This window comes from Dipodomys spectabilis, unplaced genomic scaffold (genome assembly GCF_019054845.1).
Source record: "Dipodomys spectabilis isolate Male_0828 unplaced genomic scaffold, ASM1905484v1 ptg000372l, whole genome shotgun sequence".
NCBI classification, from domain to species: Eukaryota; Metazoa; Chordata; class Mammalia; order Rodentia; family Heteromyidae; genus Dipodomys; species Dipodomys spectabilis.
The window spans coordinates 541409-555295 of NW_024871049.1; the positions used below are offsets into that span (position 1 = coordinate 541409).

The 13887-nt window shown below is 34.8% G+C and overlaps 1 protein-coding gene across 1 annotated transcript; it reads left to right on the forward strand.

Annotated features, from left to right (window-relative positions):
• Positions 1-1869: 1869 nt before the first annotated feature.
• LOC122096405 (gametocyte-specific factor 1-like) lies at positions 1870-10612 on the forward strand (the record flags this gene model as incomplete). Its single annotated transcript, XM_042666939.1, has 3 exons — positions 1870-1953; positions 9875-10001; positions 10545-10612. Coding segments are annotated over 3 exons (279 nt in total), but the record flags the coding sequence as incomplete, so codon positions are not given.
• Positions 10613-13887: the final 3275 nt, after the last annotated feature.

Below are 13887 nucleotides of genomic sequence, written 5' to 3' on the forward strand. Positions count from 1 at the left end.
GAATCAGTAGGTGATGTGTAGATGAAAAGTGTGACACATACATTCACATTATTCCTCTACTCTATACTCTATACTCTTCTCTATACTCTATTCTACTGAATTGGAGTCCACCAATTCATACTAAAAGGAAATGGGACTTTGTCATCTGAATTCAGGCTGGAAGTCAACACTTCCTTTGTCATATGCGGAAGTGTGGCTGAGTTCCATCAGTTCTTAAAACGGAAGTGAGGTTTATGAATTACATCACAATAATGGTGACTCCAACCAGAGAAGTCATTATACAGAAGTAGCTGTTGCTATGGAAAAAGTATTAGTGGGATATCCTCCGTCGTGGGGAGGAAGAGATCCTGGCTTGTTTGGTGAATCCAGTTAACTGAAGGAGACAGGTAACAGTCCCTTGCCTTCTCCTCATACTTTTACGTCTTAGACATGTAAATCATCTATTTGGCTTGTGTATTTGACTGAGACATTTCTCCCTTTCTACCCCGGACATCCCAAATGTAGTTCTAATTATTTTCTCCAAGTAGGCAGGATTGTTCCATGGTAAAAGAATGAAAATTCTTTACTTCCTTAGATTTCAGAAAATAGCTATTTCCATTCTATAGAACTTGAAATTTACTTTTATTCCCCTCACATTTATTGGCAATAGTATGTTTAATGTCTTCTGGCTCTGTCTGCTCCATGGCCACTAGACACTGTGCTACAGAAATTCACTACCTATTGAACCAAAGCCCAATCTCAAACTTTGACTCTAACGACTGTCATGATTCCTTTGTAACACATATCTTCTCTAAGAAGCAGTTACTTGAATAATACTCCGTAATGATCTTATACTCTGAATAGAAAATCATGATACACCTATGAGAATGGCAAATGCTCCTTCAAATAAGTGCATATTTTTAATAGGCACTAGATATTTGTAAATTGTAATTTGGAAATTGTTAATTCAGACATCCATAATTTAGAATACCTTTTCCAAATTCGCTTAAAAGTTGTCATGATGCATCATCCTCTGTTTGATATGATAAAGAAGAAAGGCCTGAAAAATACAAATTATTTTGAGTTGAAAACTTATACATTTCTATAGCTTGTTATAATCTGTGCAGTAGAGATATCAATATATTTCAAGTGTGTATAGCAACAAAATGTATTAGAGATGAATAGGTTCTACCCAGTTGTTTTTCATATCGCTGAGGAAATCAGAACATTTAAGGCGTGGTTTTTGAAGTATATAGTCTCTCACATTTTTTTTATCCGCAGGACTTGCTGATATTTATCTGCCTGTCAAAATGGAAAAAGGTAAACATATTTACGCATTTGTTTGGGGAAATTATTTTAAATGATCTAGTTCACACTATTTTTTCTTTTTTTATAATCACAGAAAGTAACTTGACAGCAGCTGAGAGAATAAAATAGTAAGATTTCTCCTGAGTGAATCTGAAACTTTAGACATTTTGATAATTATAACTTTGATTTTGATGTGCTAGATTGAAAGGTGAAAAAGAATGTAAATTATGGGCATATTCTAGATTGAAATGTAAGAAAGCAATAAAATCAGGGCACTCAATGCATGTATGTTCACAGAAGATAAAACAAGTTAGCAGTTCCACTTGACAAATCAATAATTTTTATCTGGAATACATATTTCTATAATATTAAAAATAATAACTACCTAATATGAACTGAGAATACATCAGAAGTGAAATTCCAGAGTAATATTCTTTGTTATATTTTGAATTTAAAATCTCCAAATAGGGATTCCTGAGTTAAGGTAGAGTTCAAACGTGAAATAACATTGAAGACCTTCATGTTCCCAATTCATTGATTTTCCCGAGCTATTTTTCTCTTTCAGAGGAATCTGTGGATCCTGAGAGGTTATTGCAGTGTCCCTATGATAAGAATCACAAAATCAGATCATGCAGGTTCCCATACCATCTTGTGAAATGTAGAAAGGTAATGTTTCATTAGAACATATTGATATTACATAATTTCTTTAGTTCATGGATTGAGTATTATTTTTAAGATAAATTGTGGGAAATATATATGAAAGAGTCAATGAAGGCAGAAATGTCATAGATATTTGTATTTCTTCTGAAATCTCTGCCTCATGTAATGGAAAGTAAGACAACAGAAGTCCAACTTGCTTATTTCTAGAGATGTATTTCTAGATCTCTATTCAAAGCAAGATGTTTTGTGCGTGCAATTATGTCAAACTGTGTGTGCCATATTTCACAGAGTTTAGGTAGTTTCCTTTTCCTCCCCATTGCCTAATAGCCAAAATGTAAATTAATTGTATTCCTAAACGTTAAATTATTTTGTTATGACACCCATTTTATTATCATATGGCCTAAAATTCAGTTTGGATACTTTAGTTTTCATGGCATGGTTGTAAACTGAAAACATGAGAGATGTATTGTGTCTCTTTTCCATAGTTAGGGTATTGACTATAAAATTGCTCTTTGTTTCATCAAAAATTTCACAAAATTTGAAAGATCACAGAACTGTGGGTAGAATATTTTTTTCCTTCTTCATGTAACACTGCTACAATAAGTTCCAGAGAAAATGGGGCTATGTGATTCTTTCTGGTGGAGGCATAGAATTCCATTTTATATAAATACATTTTCTTGATCCATTCATCTACTAAGGGGCATGTTGTTTGTTCAAAATCTTAGCTATTGCAAATAATGCTTCAATAAACATAGTTGTGCTGTGAGTTTTAGTATGGTCTTGTTTGTGATCATTTGGGTAAATGCCAAAAAGTGGGAATGCTGGGTCACAATGGAACGCTATGTGAAGCCTTTTCATGAAACTCCATGCTACTTTCCAAAGTGGTTGAACAAGTTCATACTCCCAACGATAATGCTGTAGGATTCCCTTCTGGCCACATCCCATCCATGATCTGTTGTTATTAGCGTTCTTGATTATAGCCTTTCTAACTGGGGTGATGTGGAATGTCAATGTTTTGATTGTATTTCTTTTATGGTTAGGTAGGTTGAGCATTTCTTCAGTCTCTATTGGCCATCCTTCTTTCTTCTTCAGAGAAGTTTCTCTTCAAGTCTTTAACCCACATAATTATTGGGCAGTTCTTTCTTTGAGGATTTGTTGTTGGGGGATTTAATTTTTTGAGTTCCAGGTATATTTTAGATATGAATCCTTGTTCGTTGTATGGCTGGTGAAGATCTTCTCACAATCCGTGGGCTTTCTATTGATCTTGCTGGGTATGTCCTTTGAATTCCAGAAGCTCTCCAACTTTATGCAACCCAAACTTTCTTTGATTTGTTGTGTTTCTAAGTCTCTATTAATCAAATTTTGGCCCGTGCCAAGGAAACCTAAGGTTCTCTATCCAATCCTATAATGTTCTCAGGGTGGCTGTAGGACTTTGGGTTGATTTCTAGGTTTTCCATTCTATTCGATTGTAACTTGTGCTAGTACCAAGCTGTTTTGATTACCATGACTTTGTCGTAGAGTTTGAAATTAGGTATTGATATTCCTCCAGGTCTACTATTTCTATTAAAGATCATTTTTGCTATTCGGGATCTTTTATTTTGGAATATTGATAGCCATCTCATTGAATTTGTATGTAGATTTGGGAAATACTGCCATTTTCAGTATGTTGGTTCTTCCAATCCAGGAGCATGGTAGGTTTTTCCACTTTCTAAGTTTTCTTTTGATTTTCTTTTCAGATTTTTAAACTTTTCATCATAGAAGTCCTTCTTTGGTTAAGTTGATACCTAGGTATTTTATTTTTTGTGGGGCTATTAGGAATGGAGTTTCCTGATTTCAGCCATGCTTTTCTCATGGTTGGCATACAGAAAAGCCATTGATTTTGGGGGGTTAATTTTATAACCTGCTATTTTGACAAAGTTTCTAATCAGCTCGAGTAATTTGAGAGTGAAGTCCATGGGATTTTTAAAATACAAGAGCATTTCCCCTGCAAAGAGGGAGGGTTTTTACTTCATCTTATCCTATTTGGATCCCCTTTAGGTTGTCTTAATGTTGTAGCTACGCATTCTAGTATTGAACAGAAGTGGAGAGAGTGAACATCCTTATCTCCTTCCTGAGTTTAGAAATAATGGCTTTATTTTTTTACCATTGATTACAATGCTGGCTGTGGGTTTGTCTTTATTGTATTGAGAAATGTTCCATTGATCCCTATTTTTTCCAGAGCCTTCATCAGAAAGGAGTATTGGATCTTGTGAAATGCTTTTTCTGCATCTATCAAGATAGATAGATGGTTCTTATCCTTGCTCTTGTTGATGTGATGAATTATACTGATTTGCGCATATTGAACCAGCTTGGATCCCTGAAATGAATCCTGTTTGATAGTGGTACATGATTTTTGGATGAATTGTTGAAGTTGATTGACCAAAATTTTGTTGAGAAGTTTTGCTTCAATGTTTGTCAAAGAAATTGTTCCATAATTCCCTTTCCTTAATGAGTCCATGCCTCACTTTGGGATGAGGGCTTTGATGGCTTCATACAAAGAATATTGTAATCAAATTTTCATTCAATTTCATTGAAGAGTTGGAGGAGTATTGGTGTAAGTTCTACTTTGAAGGCCTTGTAGATTTCTACTGGAAATCCATTCAGTCCTGGTTTTTCTTAGATGGGAGGTCTCTTATTGCTGCTCCTATTTCGATGCTTGATATGGCTCTGTCAAGTTGGTTTAAATCACCTTAGTATAGTTTTGGCATGTCGATATTTGATAGGAAATGGTCCATTTCATCCAGATTCTCAAACTTATTAGCACAAAGGTTTGAGATGTATTCCCTTATAATTCTCTGAATCATGGAAACATCCTCATCTGTTTGTTTATTTGGGTGTGGGCCCTTCTTTTTTGATAACATTTGCTAAGACTGTCAATTTTGTTAATATTTTCAAAAACCAACTCTTTTTTTTTATTTTTTCTATGGTTCTCTTGGATTCTAATTCTAATTCTGATTTAATTTTAATGATTCCTTTCTATCGACTGATTGGGTTTAGCTTGCTGCTCTTTTTCAAGGAGTTTCAGATGTCTCATTAAATCGTTGGTTACAGATCTCTCCAATTTGTTGATGTTAGAACTCAGAGCTGTAAACATGCCGCTGAGTACTGGCTTTGCTGTGTCCCAGAGGAGCCTGGAATTTGTAGGATCATTTTTGTTGAAAGTCATGAACATTTGAACTTCTTTTCTAATCTCTTCCATGACCCATTCATGATTCAGCAGTGTGTTGTTTGGCCTCCATGTGTTACGGGACTTTCTTTGGTGGCTTTTGGTACTGAGTTCTAATTTTATTCCCTTGTGGTCTGAGAGAATGCAGGGCATATTTTCTATCACTTCTCATTAATTTTAAATTATAGTCTATTTTATCTGATATTATGATTGCAACTTCTGCCTGTTTCTGTAGGCTTTGTGCAGATAGAAGTATCTTGCTTTTTAATCAATCTAGACAGTCTGTGTTGCTTAATTGGAGAGTTAAGTCCATTAACATTGAGCGGTAGGACTGAGAGTTGTTAGAGAGTTCCTGCCATTTATCCACCTTCTTGGGGGCTGCAACAACTGGATTCTTCCTATGGATATTTGATTCTGATTTTGGGTGCAGTTTTTTGGCTTTTATTGTGGTCTCGTTGGTTTTCTATGTGTAGGACATCTTTAAGTATCTTTTGTAGGGTTTGGTGGAAATATATTGTTTTAGTTTTTCTTTGCTATAGAGGGTTTTTATTTGACTTTTGATTTGAAGGAGAGTTTAGCTGGGTACAGTATTCTTGGTTGATATTTGTTTGTCTTTAGGGCATAGCATATATCATTTCAGGTTCTTCTTGCTTTAATTGTATCTGTGGGTATTCTAATTGGTTTTCCTTGTATGTGATTGATCTTTTCTCCTTTACAGCTTTAAGGATCCTTTCCTTGCTCTGAATTGGTCCTGTGGGATGTCCTGTTCTGGTCTGTTCTATTTCACATTCTACAAGCTTCTTGTGTCTAAATAGGCCTTTTTGCACATTTGGGAAGTTGTCTGTTAGGATCCTGTTAAATTTCTTAGACCATTAACTTCTCTAGATGCTTCTCTATACCCATTATCCTCAGATTAAGCCTTCTAATAGTGTCTTCCAAATGTGGAATAAATCTCTCATATTTCTTGGATTTGTCTTGGATAGTTGTATGTTTTCCTCTCTATTGTCTAGGCTGTCTTCAATCTCTGAATTTTGATCCTCTGCATGGTCTAACCTACTGTCAAGAATTCCTACTTTGTTTCTAATTGCCTTTCCATCTAATTGGTCGAGTTTGATGGCTTCAAATTCGTTGTTGGAACTTTGTTTTACATCTTGTATGAACTTCTTTACTTACTTACTTGATTGGTTATGGTTTCCTTGGAGTCCCTTTCCTTCAACATTTCCTTTGTGGTCTCCCTGGATTCCTTCACCTGTTTATTCATGGAGTCTATGAATGCCTCTATTGATCGTTGTCTATTCTCATCCCACTCATGCAATTCCTCTATTAGACTGATTAGCTTCCTCTCACTCACACAATTCCAGTTTCTCTTTAAGTGTTCTCAGCCTGCTCATGCAATTCCTATCTTTATATTTGACTCTTCTTAGCATTCTCCTATATTAATCATTGAGTAGTTTCCTAACACTCTCAAGATTCATGCATTAATTTTTGGTTTGCTTCCTCTTGTTCCCTATAATGCTCACACTGAGTCCTTTGCAGGTTTTCAATATTTTCATTCACAATGTTTACCAATAGTGTTTGTAAAGTTTTTTGGAAACTCTTCTCTGGATTATTCTTTAACTCTTCTATCACCTGATTATCATAAATGTCATTTTTCTTTTTTTCCCTCTGGCTTCTTTTGCCCATTCGTTATGAAAGTAATAGAAATTTTGTGCTAGAACATTAAAGGCAAGCATTAACCAGAGTCCTATAGCTGCACAGTCAAAATGGCTACAGAAACAATTCAATTCAATTAATTCAATTTATTCAACATCAAATAACTATGGATTAATGGGCTAACAACATCAAAGAGGAAACCCAGAAATTACTAGTTTTAGGGAGAATTATGGGGAAAAATAGGATTAGAGGGATGTGGAGTGGAAAAAGAAGAATGAAGTTAAACAAGTCGTAATCTCAGAGAAGGCAATAGATTGGACAGAATAATAGGAAACAGATTTTAAAAAAACAAGAAAAATGGAAAAAATTAATTTTAAAAATTACTTAAAATTATGTAAGTACAAAGAAATATTGATAAGAGGAAAGGATAGGATGAGAGGAGAGAAGAAATTAAAAAAACATGAAAAACTAAAAAATAAAAATTCCTAAAATCGGAATACTTGAAAGTTGTATTTGTATAAAGAGATAAGACTACTGTTAAAAAGTTAAACCTAAGAGGTTGTGAATTGAGTAATACATTGCTGGATTAAGTATGTACACAATGGGGGATAAGTTCTAATAATCGACAATGGGTATATATCTTGGGATGAGCAGAACAGCAATTAAGTCATGTAAAAAAGGGTGAATGAGAAAAAAAGAAATGAAAACATGAGAAATAAGAAAAAAAGGACCAAAAGATCAAAAGAGATTAAAACATAAAAGCACACACACAAATATACCTAAAATAAAACTCACAAGAGAAAAAATTATAAACATTTTTTAAAGAAAATAAAAAATTAAAAAAAACATATACAAAGAGTTCTTTGATTTTTTTTTTCTTGGTGGGAGGAGAGATCTTGTATCTCCTCTGTGTCCACAACCAGTCTCTTGGTGGAGTTTCTGGTCTGCTTGTGGTATTTGCTTTTTCTGTTGTTTGATTAGTTTCTTAAGTCAGTTCGTTTGAGCAGGCAGAAAAATGCTCTGCATTACCCAGGATTTTATTGCTCTCCTCCCAGCCTAGTTGAGTGGGAAGGAGGTTTGCTTTGAGTATCTCAAGAGAGGGAGATGTCTGTTTCCTCTAGCTTGGAGATGATGTGATAAGGCTAGGTTCTGGGTAGGGTTGAGTCCTATGAGCTTTTCCCTGAGTGGCTAACTCCTGAAAAACTCAAAGAACCTAGCCTGGAGCCATCCTCAGTGATTAAGTTTACTGAATTTTAATTGTCTCTCTGGCTCTGTTTACCCAGTGAAGAAAGTCACTCTTCCTGGGGTGGAGCTACTCCCTGGCAGGGTGACTTTTCCCTGGGTGGAGCTGAGCCTGGCAGGTAAGGTCAGGTTCCTGTGACTTTGCTAAATGGCTTCTTTCAAGTTCTTCCAAGGCCTGAGTTGGGGCTAGCTATTCGGCCAGGCCTTTGTCAAAGATGGAGATCTCTGGCGGGGGTGGGGGTGGGGGGTGGGAAGGGTCAGCCTTCCCAGAGCTGCTCTGTGAGAATGCATGAGGATGTCAGGGTTCTACTTATACCATAATCTTGTTTTCTGGGCCATCTCTGTTCTGTGATCTTCAGGATGATGATTTCCACACCTTCTCAATTCTTGCTGATGTTGAGTAGGGTCTGGCACCTGTATCCCAGACTCTGTCTGTTAGTATAGTGGCCATGGGCACTGCATCTGCCACAGCCTCTGCAGTAGCAGCTATCAGCAAGTGCTCAGATAAGTCTCCTTGCTGGATTTTCCCTCTCTGGCCAGACTCTGTACTGTGATGGCATGTCTGGTGTGATTCTCTAGCCCAGAAATGCTCACTGGAACACTAAAACTGCTTTCTATGTGAGAGCTTGTTTTTCCTCCAGCTTCTCTTCCGCCATCTTCCTCAGGTCTTCTGACAAATAGGGGTTATGCTGTGGGAGAGGGACATACAATGCAACAAAATAATCACATGATATCTTTGAAACAATAAGTTTGAAACAATAGCAAGAAAGGAAAAACCCTTCTGTCCTTATCTTGGGGTTAATTTAACAACATAAACTTATCCGACCTTTCTACTTGTCTCAGACATATACTAGCTATTGCAAATAAAAGGAAACCATGTGAACTATGTTTCTTTGGGCCTGGCTTACTTCACTTGATATAAATTTTTCCTGTCTTTCCATTTGCTAACAAATGGGGCAATTTCATTCATTCTAATGGAGGCATCAAGCACTGCTGCCTCCTCTTTAGTTTTTCCCCTATCATCCCCTCCCTCCCACTTCCTCAACTGTATTCCTCCCCTTACCTAGCCCCCCCCTTAATTGTGAGTTCATTTTTATGGTCCTATGTACATCGCTTTTGAACAATTCTGCTTTTCCTAAACATACACTACTTATTCCAAATAAGGGAAACAATGGACCTATGTTTCTTTGGGCCTGGCTTACTTCAATTAACATGTATTTTTCTGATTGCATTTACTAACAAATGGAGCAATATCATTCATTCTGATGTAGGCATAGAATTCCATTATATATATATTTACCATGTTTTCTTAATCCATTCATCTACTGAGGGGCATCTGTTTGGGTTCTATATCTTAGCTATAGTGAATTATAGTGGCTGCTTGTATGTGATCACTTGCGCAAATGAAAAAAGTGGGATTGCTGGTCATAGAGGAGCTCTATGTGTAGTCTTTTGAGGAAACTTCATTCTGCTTTGGAATACAGGTTAACCCATTGTAACAATGAGATATACAAGAGGCTATGTCGAAAATGAACTTTATAACTTTAGGTGCGGTGAAAGGGGAGGGCAGGAGGAATTGGGAAGATGGGGAAGGAAGGAATCTTAGGGGAAAAACAAAGAAGGAAATGCTCTATAGGAAATGTACTTATTCTTATAAATGTAACTCCTCTGTACAGTATCTTTACAATAAAAATATGTATTAAAAAAAACAAGGATGAACTAGCACATTACTCATACCGTGGTGTCAAGCCCATGGTTGGCATCCTACCCAAAGAAATCTAAAAAAAGCAAAATTGAAAATATTGCTTCATATTTGAACTTACACAGAATCATCCTGATATTGCTGCCAAATTGGCTACTTGTCCCTTTAATGCTCGCCATCTGGTTCCACGAGATCAGCTCAGTGAACATATTGCAACTTGTATGGACAAAACTTCCCTTGAAGATGATGTAGGTAAGCCTGATAACTAAAACACAATCCAAATCAATGTAGGCCATTTGCACCTGAATCCTACTCTGATGGTAGATTTTTGTTTGTTTGTAGATAACATCACATGGAACGAGAAACAAGACAAGAGTTCCAAATATATATGGCAATATGTTTCCTCTGAGGAAGACTGGGATAAAGGTAAAAATCTTGTTGATTTTTCAGCATTTTCCATTATTGAATGTCAACTTATCTTGTGATGTTGTATGATTTCTTCCTTTAGGAGTGAAATTTAAATTCGTTGTTCAACTTGCATTGTCTTGTATGCTAATATCAATAACATGTATGAAGAAATGCAGTCTTAAATGATTAAAATCCATGTCAAACATTTAAATGATTTGTTTTTGCATATGGCTAAGAACTCATTCTTTTCAATGTTTATTATCCAGCTATCTCGTAAGGCTCTTCAGGCCGTCAACCTTGTAGTTTGGTTTTTTTTTAATCAATGTACAATGTTAGAGCCAATCTAATCCTGCACCTCAATCAAGTATGTATTTCTCCCTTTGGCAGAATCCTTGGAAGATCCTAGCCCAAGTTTTGTTTGGGGCAACATCAAATCCTCTGGCAACAACAGGTGAAGTATATACTGTTTTCTTATGATGCATTAATGTCTGTTAAGATTCAAAGTGAAGGAATAGGATAAATGAATAAGAAACTTTCTGTTCTATATACTCATTTATTTTGCTCACTACAAATGAACTTTTGGATTGCTCTCTGAACTGGTGAAACTGTGATTGGTGGCAAAAGTCAAGTATAGTGTCACTAGAACCGATAAGAAATTCAATTACCCAAATTACTTCAAATCAGAATTACTTTAAATAAATGTTCTTCTCATTCTTTTATAATCAATTTAAATCAGCAAAACCATAGATAACAGTATAATGTTGTACCAATCCTTTTTGTCTCATTTTTCTGGTTTCAAGATTCATTCATCACATCAATTATGATACTGTGAATGACAGTATCTTCAACTGGTAATTGATAAATGTACAGACTTACGGGTGGGTTACCATGTCTTCCTTCTGAAATTGCTTAACGAATATTATAGGAATGGCTATCTGATTTAAATTTACTCCATGAATTAGTGTAAAAATATTTGAGGAGATTCTTGAGAGATTTACAATTTGCACTTTGCATAGATACATAAGAAAATGTGTTTAGAGCTATTTTTAAAGCAGAAATACATACATGGATTTCAAATTTCACATTCCTTAATAAAGTATGAATACATATTGTATATGCTATAGATTGGAAATTCAAAATTACATGTGTAATTACAAAAGTTTTGCTCTCTTGGTGAGTATTTATGAGATAGTTTAAAGAATTGTTATTGCTATAATGAACTTGCTCTTCTAGAGTCACAAGATAGATTGTAGATTTTATTTTAGGAATGTGAATGCATCAAATCTCTCTGACATGGTAAGGTGGAAAATACAGAAAAAATCGAACAGTAATTGGGTTTGCTTGGAATTTTTATAAGCATTTATTCAATTCAGAATCATGTAATTTGTCTTGCTTGCAAATATATGACCTCATCCTTTTTATATTAGATTCAAGTTGTATTGATATTGTCAAGTATTTTATTCCCTGCTCTGTACAGAAAAACGTTCAAGGCCAACAACTAACAAGAAGAATAACCAAAGACAGGAACATAATGAAATTTTCATCAACAATGCCACATATTCACTGGTTTTTCCAAAGTTTCTGATTTTTTTCCTCCCACACAAGAGTCATTTAGATTTTATTCACTCCCTACTCATGCTATCATTCATTTTCTCTCCGAATTTCAGAGAATAATGTTTGATGGTACAGTGATATTTCCTTACTTCATTGTTATTAGAACACTTAATATGATACAATTGAATTGTTAATTCTGTTCTCTTATGATAATATGTCTTACTTACTGAATCATAATTTTTCTGGTATCTGAAAAGTGATTGATACTTAAGAACCTGTAAATTCATGAGACAATCTGTGACAATGAAGGAGGCCATGTTACTTGCTGATTTTTCTCTTAAAGGTTAATCCAACCCTAGACATATATATATATATATATATATATATATATATATATATATATATATATATATATATACATACATACATACATATATATGAGCTGATTTGCATTTGTGATCAGATATTTTTTTACCTGTCCATTTGTAGATGAAAACTTTGTGTCTGGGTGTGTACCAACTGAAATGTTGTACATTATTTTCCTATTGATCAACTCCCATAAGCTAATGCTGGGCATATTGCTATGACTTTTGGAATTTTTGCTGCCTTCAATTATTGATTTTAATCAATCATGATAAAATCATGAATCACAGGTTATGAAGGATTTTTATGTGTCTTCCTCGGTAATGAGTATTGAATCCTTGATTGAGTCATTGATATTCAAGCCTCTTAGCCTGGGCTTGATCCTAGTGATATAGTCTAAATGTTGGTATGCCTCTGGCATAGAATTCTCAGAACCATACTTATTTGAGAAAGAAATGTTAATGTAGAAATGTTAACCTTAGTTAATGGAAATTTTCTACGTTCATTTCAAAGTTCAATATTTCAGTGTTCATACTGAGAGGGGACTTGCATGTGTTTCTTAAAGGTTAATTATTTTTCAAATCTGCTAAATATGTTTACCTGATACCACTTCACAACGTGATTGTGACTTCACAATAGCATTTGTTTTGTCGACACATAAGAATGGAAAAGCCGTTTATTTGTGTGGGCCATGGAATATTTCTTGTAATTGAACCTGAAGGTATTTGCATGGTACCCCTTCATATTTTACTTGCCTACCTAAAGCATATACCTGTTAGTAGGATACATTTCATGAAACAATCACTCTATGTGAATGCATCAATTGACAAATATTGAAATGGAAATCAATTTATCACGTTGATTTAAATTCATTGCATTATATAGTAATATAACATTATATAGTAAAAACACTATGGATTTTTTCTATATAACCACATGAACTTATTTCTTCTCATTTTCCTGGATGCAAGATACATCCTGGAATATTTTACAAGAGACCTAGTTCAGAAACTGAGCAAAGATATGGCTGAGCCTTAATGGGTGACATTAGAAAAGCTTTGATGAACTGGACAATAATCGCTCAAGTAATACATTAACTAGGGTCACACTTCAAATATTCAACGAAGTTTGAATGTGTTGAGATAGCGTGTCCACGTGTAATTTGTGAGGTTTGTATACTAAGATCAAATTTCAATGGAAATGGAAGTGGAAGCAACCATGAATTTTTTTGAAAATAACTGAAGATATATTCTCACTAGTTTTTAAATATTTCTCGAACTACTAGTGAAGTTCTTGTTCATATGCAGAATACAGAAATATATATTCAAGTGTTTTCCATAGAAAGTAATTTCTTTGCAGGAATCATTCTATGATCAAACCATGAGTTCAAACCATTTCTCATAGTTTCATCTACAGCTTACATTTATTAATATACTCACTCAACCAAATGAATTAATTTTGATTTCCATTACCTATTATCTCCCTATTCACCCTTACCTTGAATCCAGAAGTAAACCCCGGTTTTTATGTCCTTATTGAAATTCACCATGTCACTATCCATGTAGACATGGTAAGGTTGGAATATAGAAACTTCAGTAATCAAATCGAAATCTAATTAATTTCCCAATGGAGAATAAATCATACTTCATTTTTCACTGTCCTTAAGTTTGCCTGTGAAAATCATCTTCCATTTCATATATTTATATAATTACAGAGCCTTATACATAACAAAACTGTAATGACATTAGACCTGTTATACAAATCTTACACCAATTATGTATTCCATACAAAATGGCTATTAAAATTTCAATGG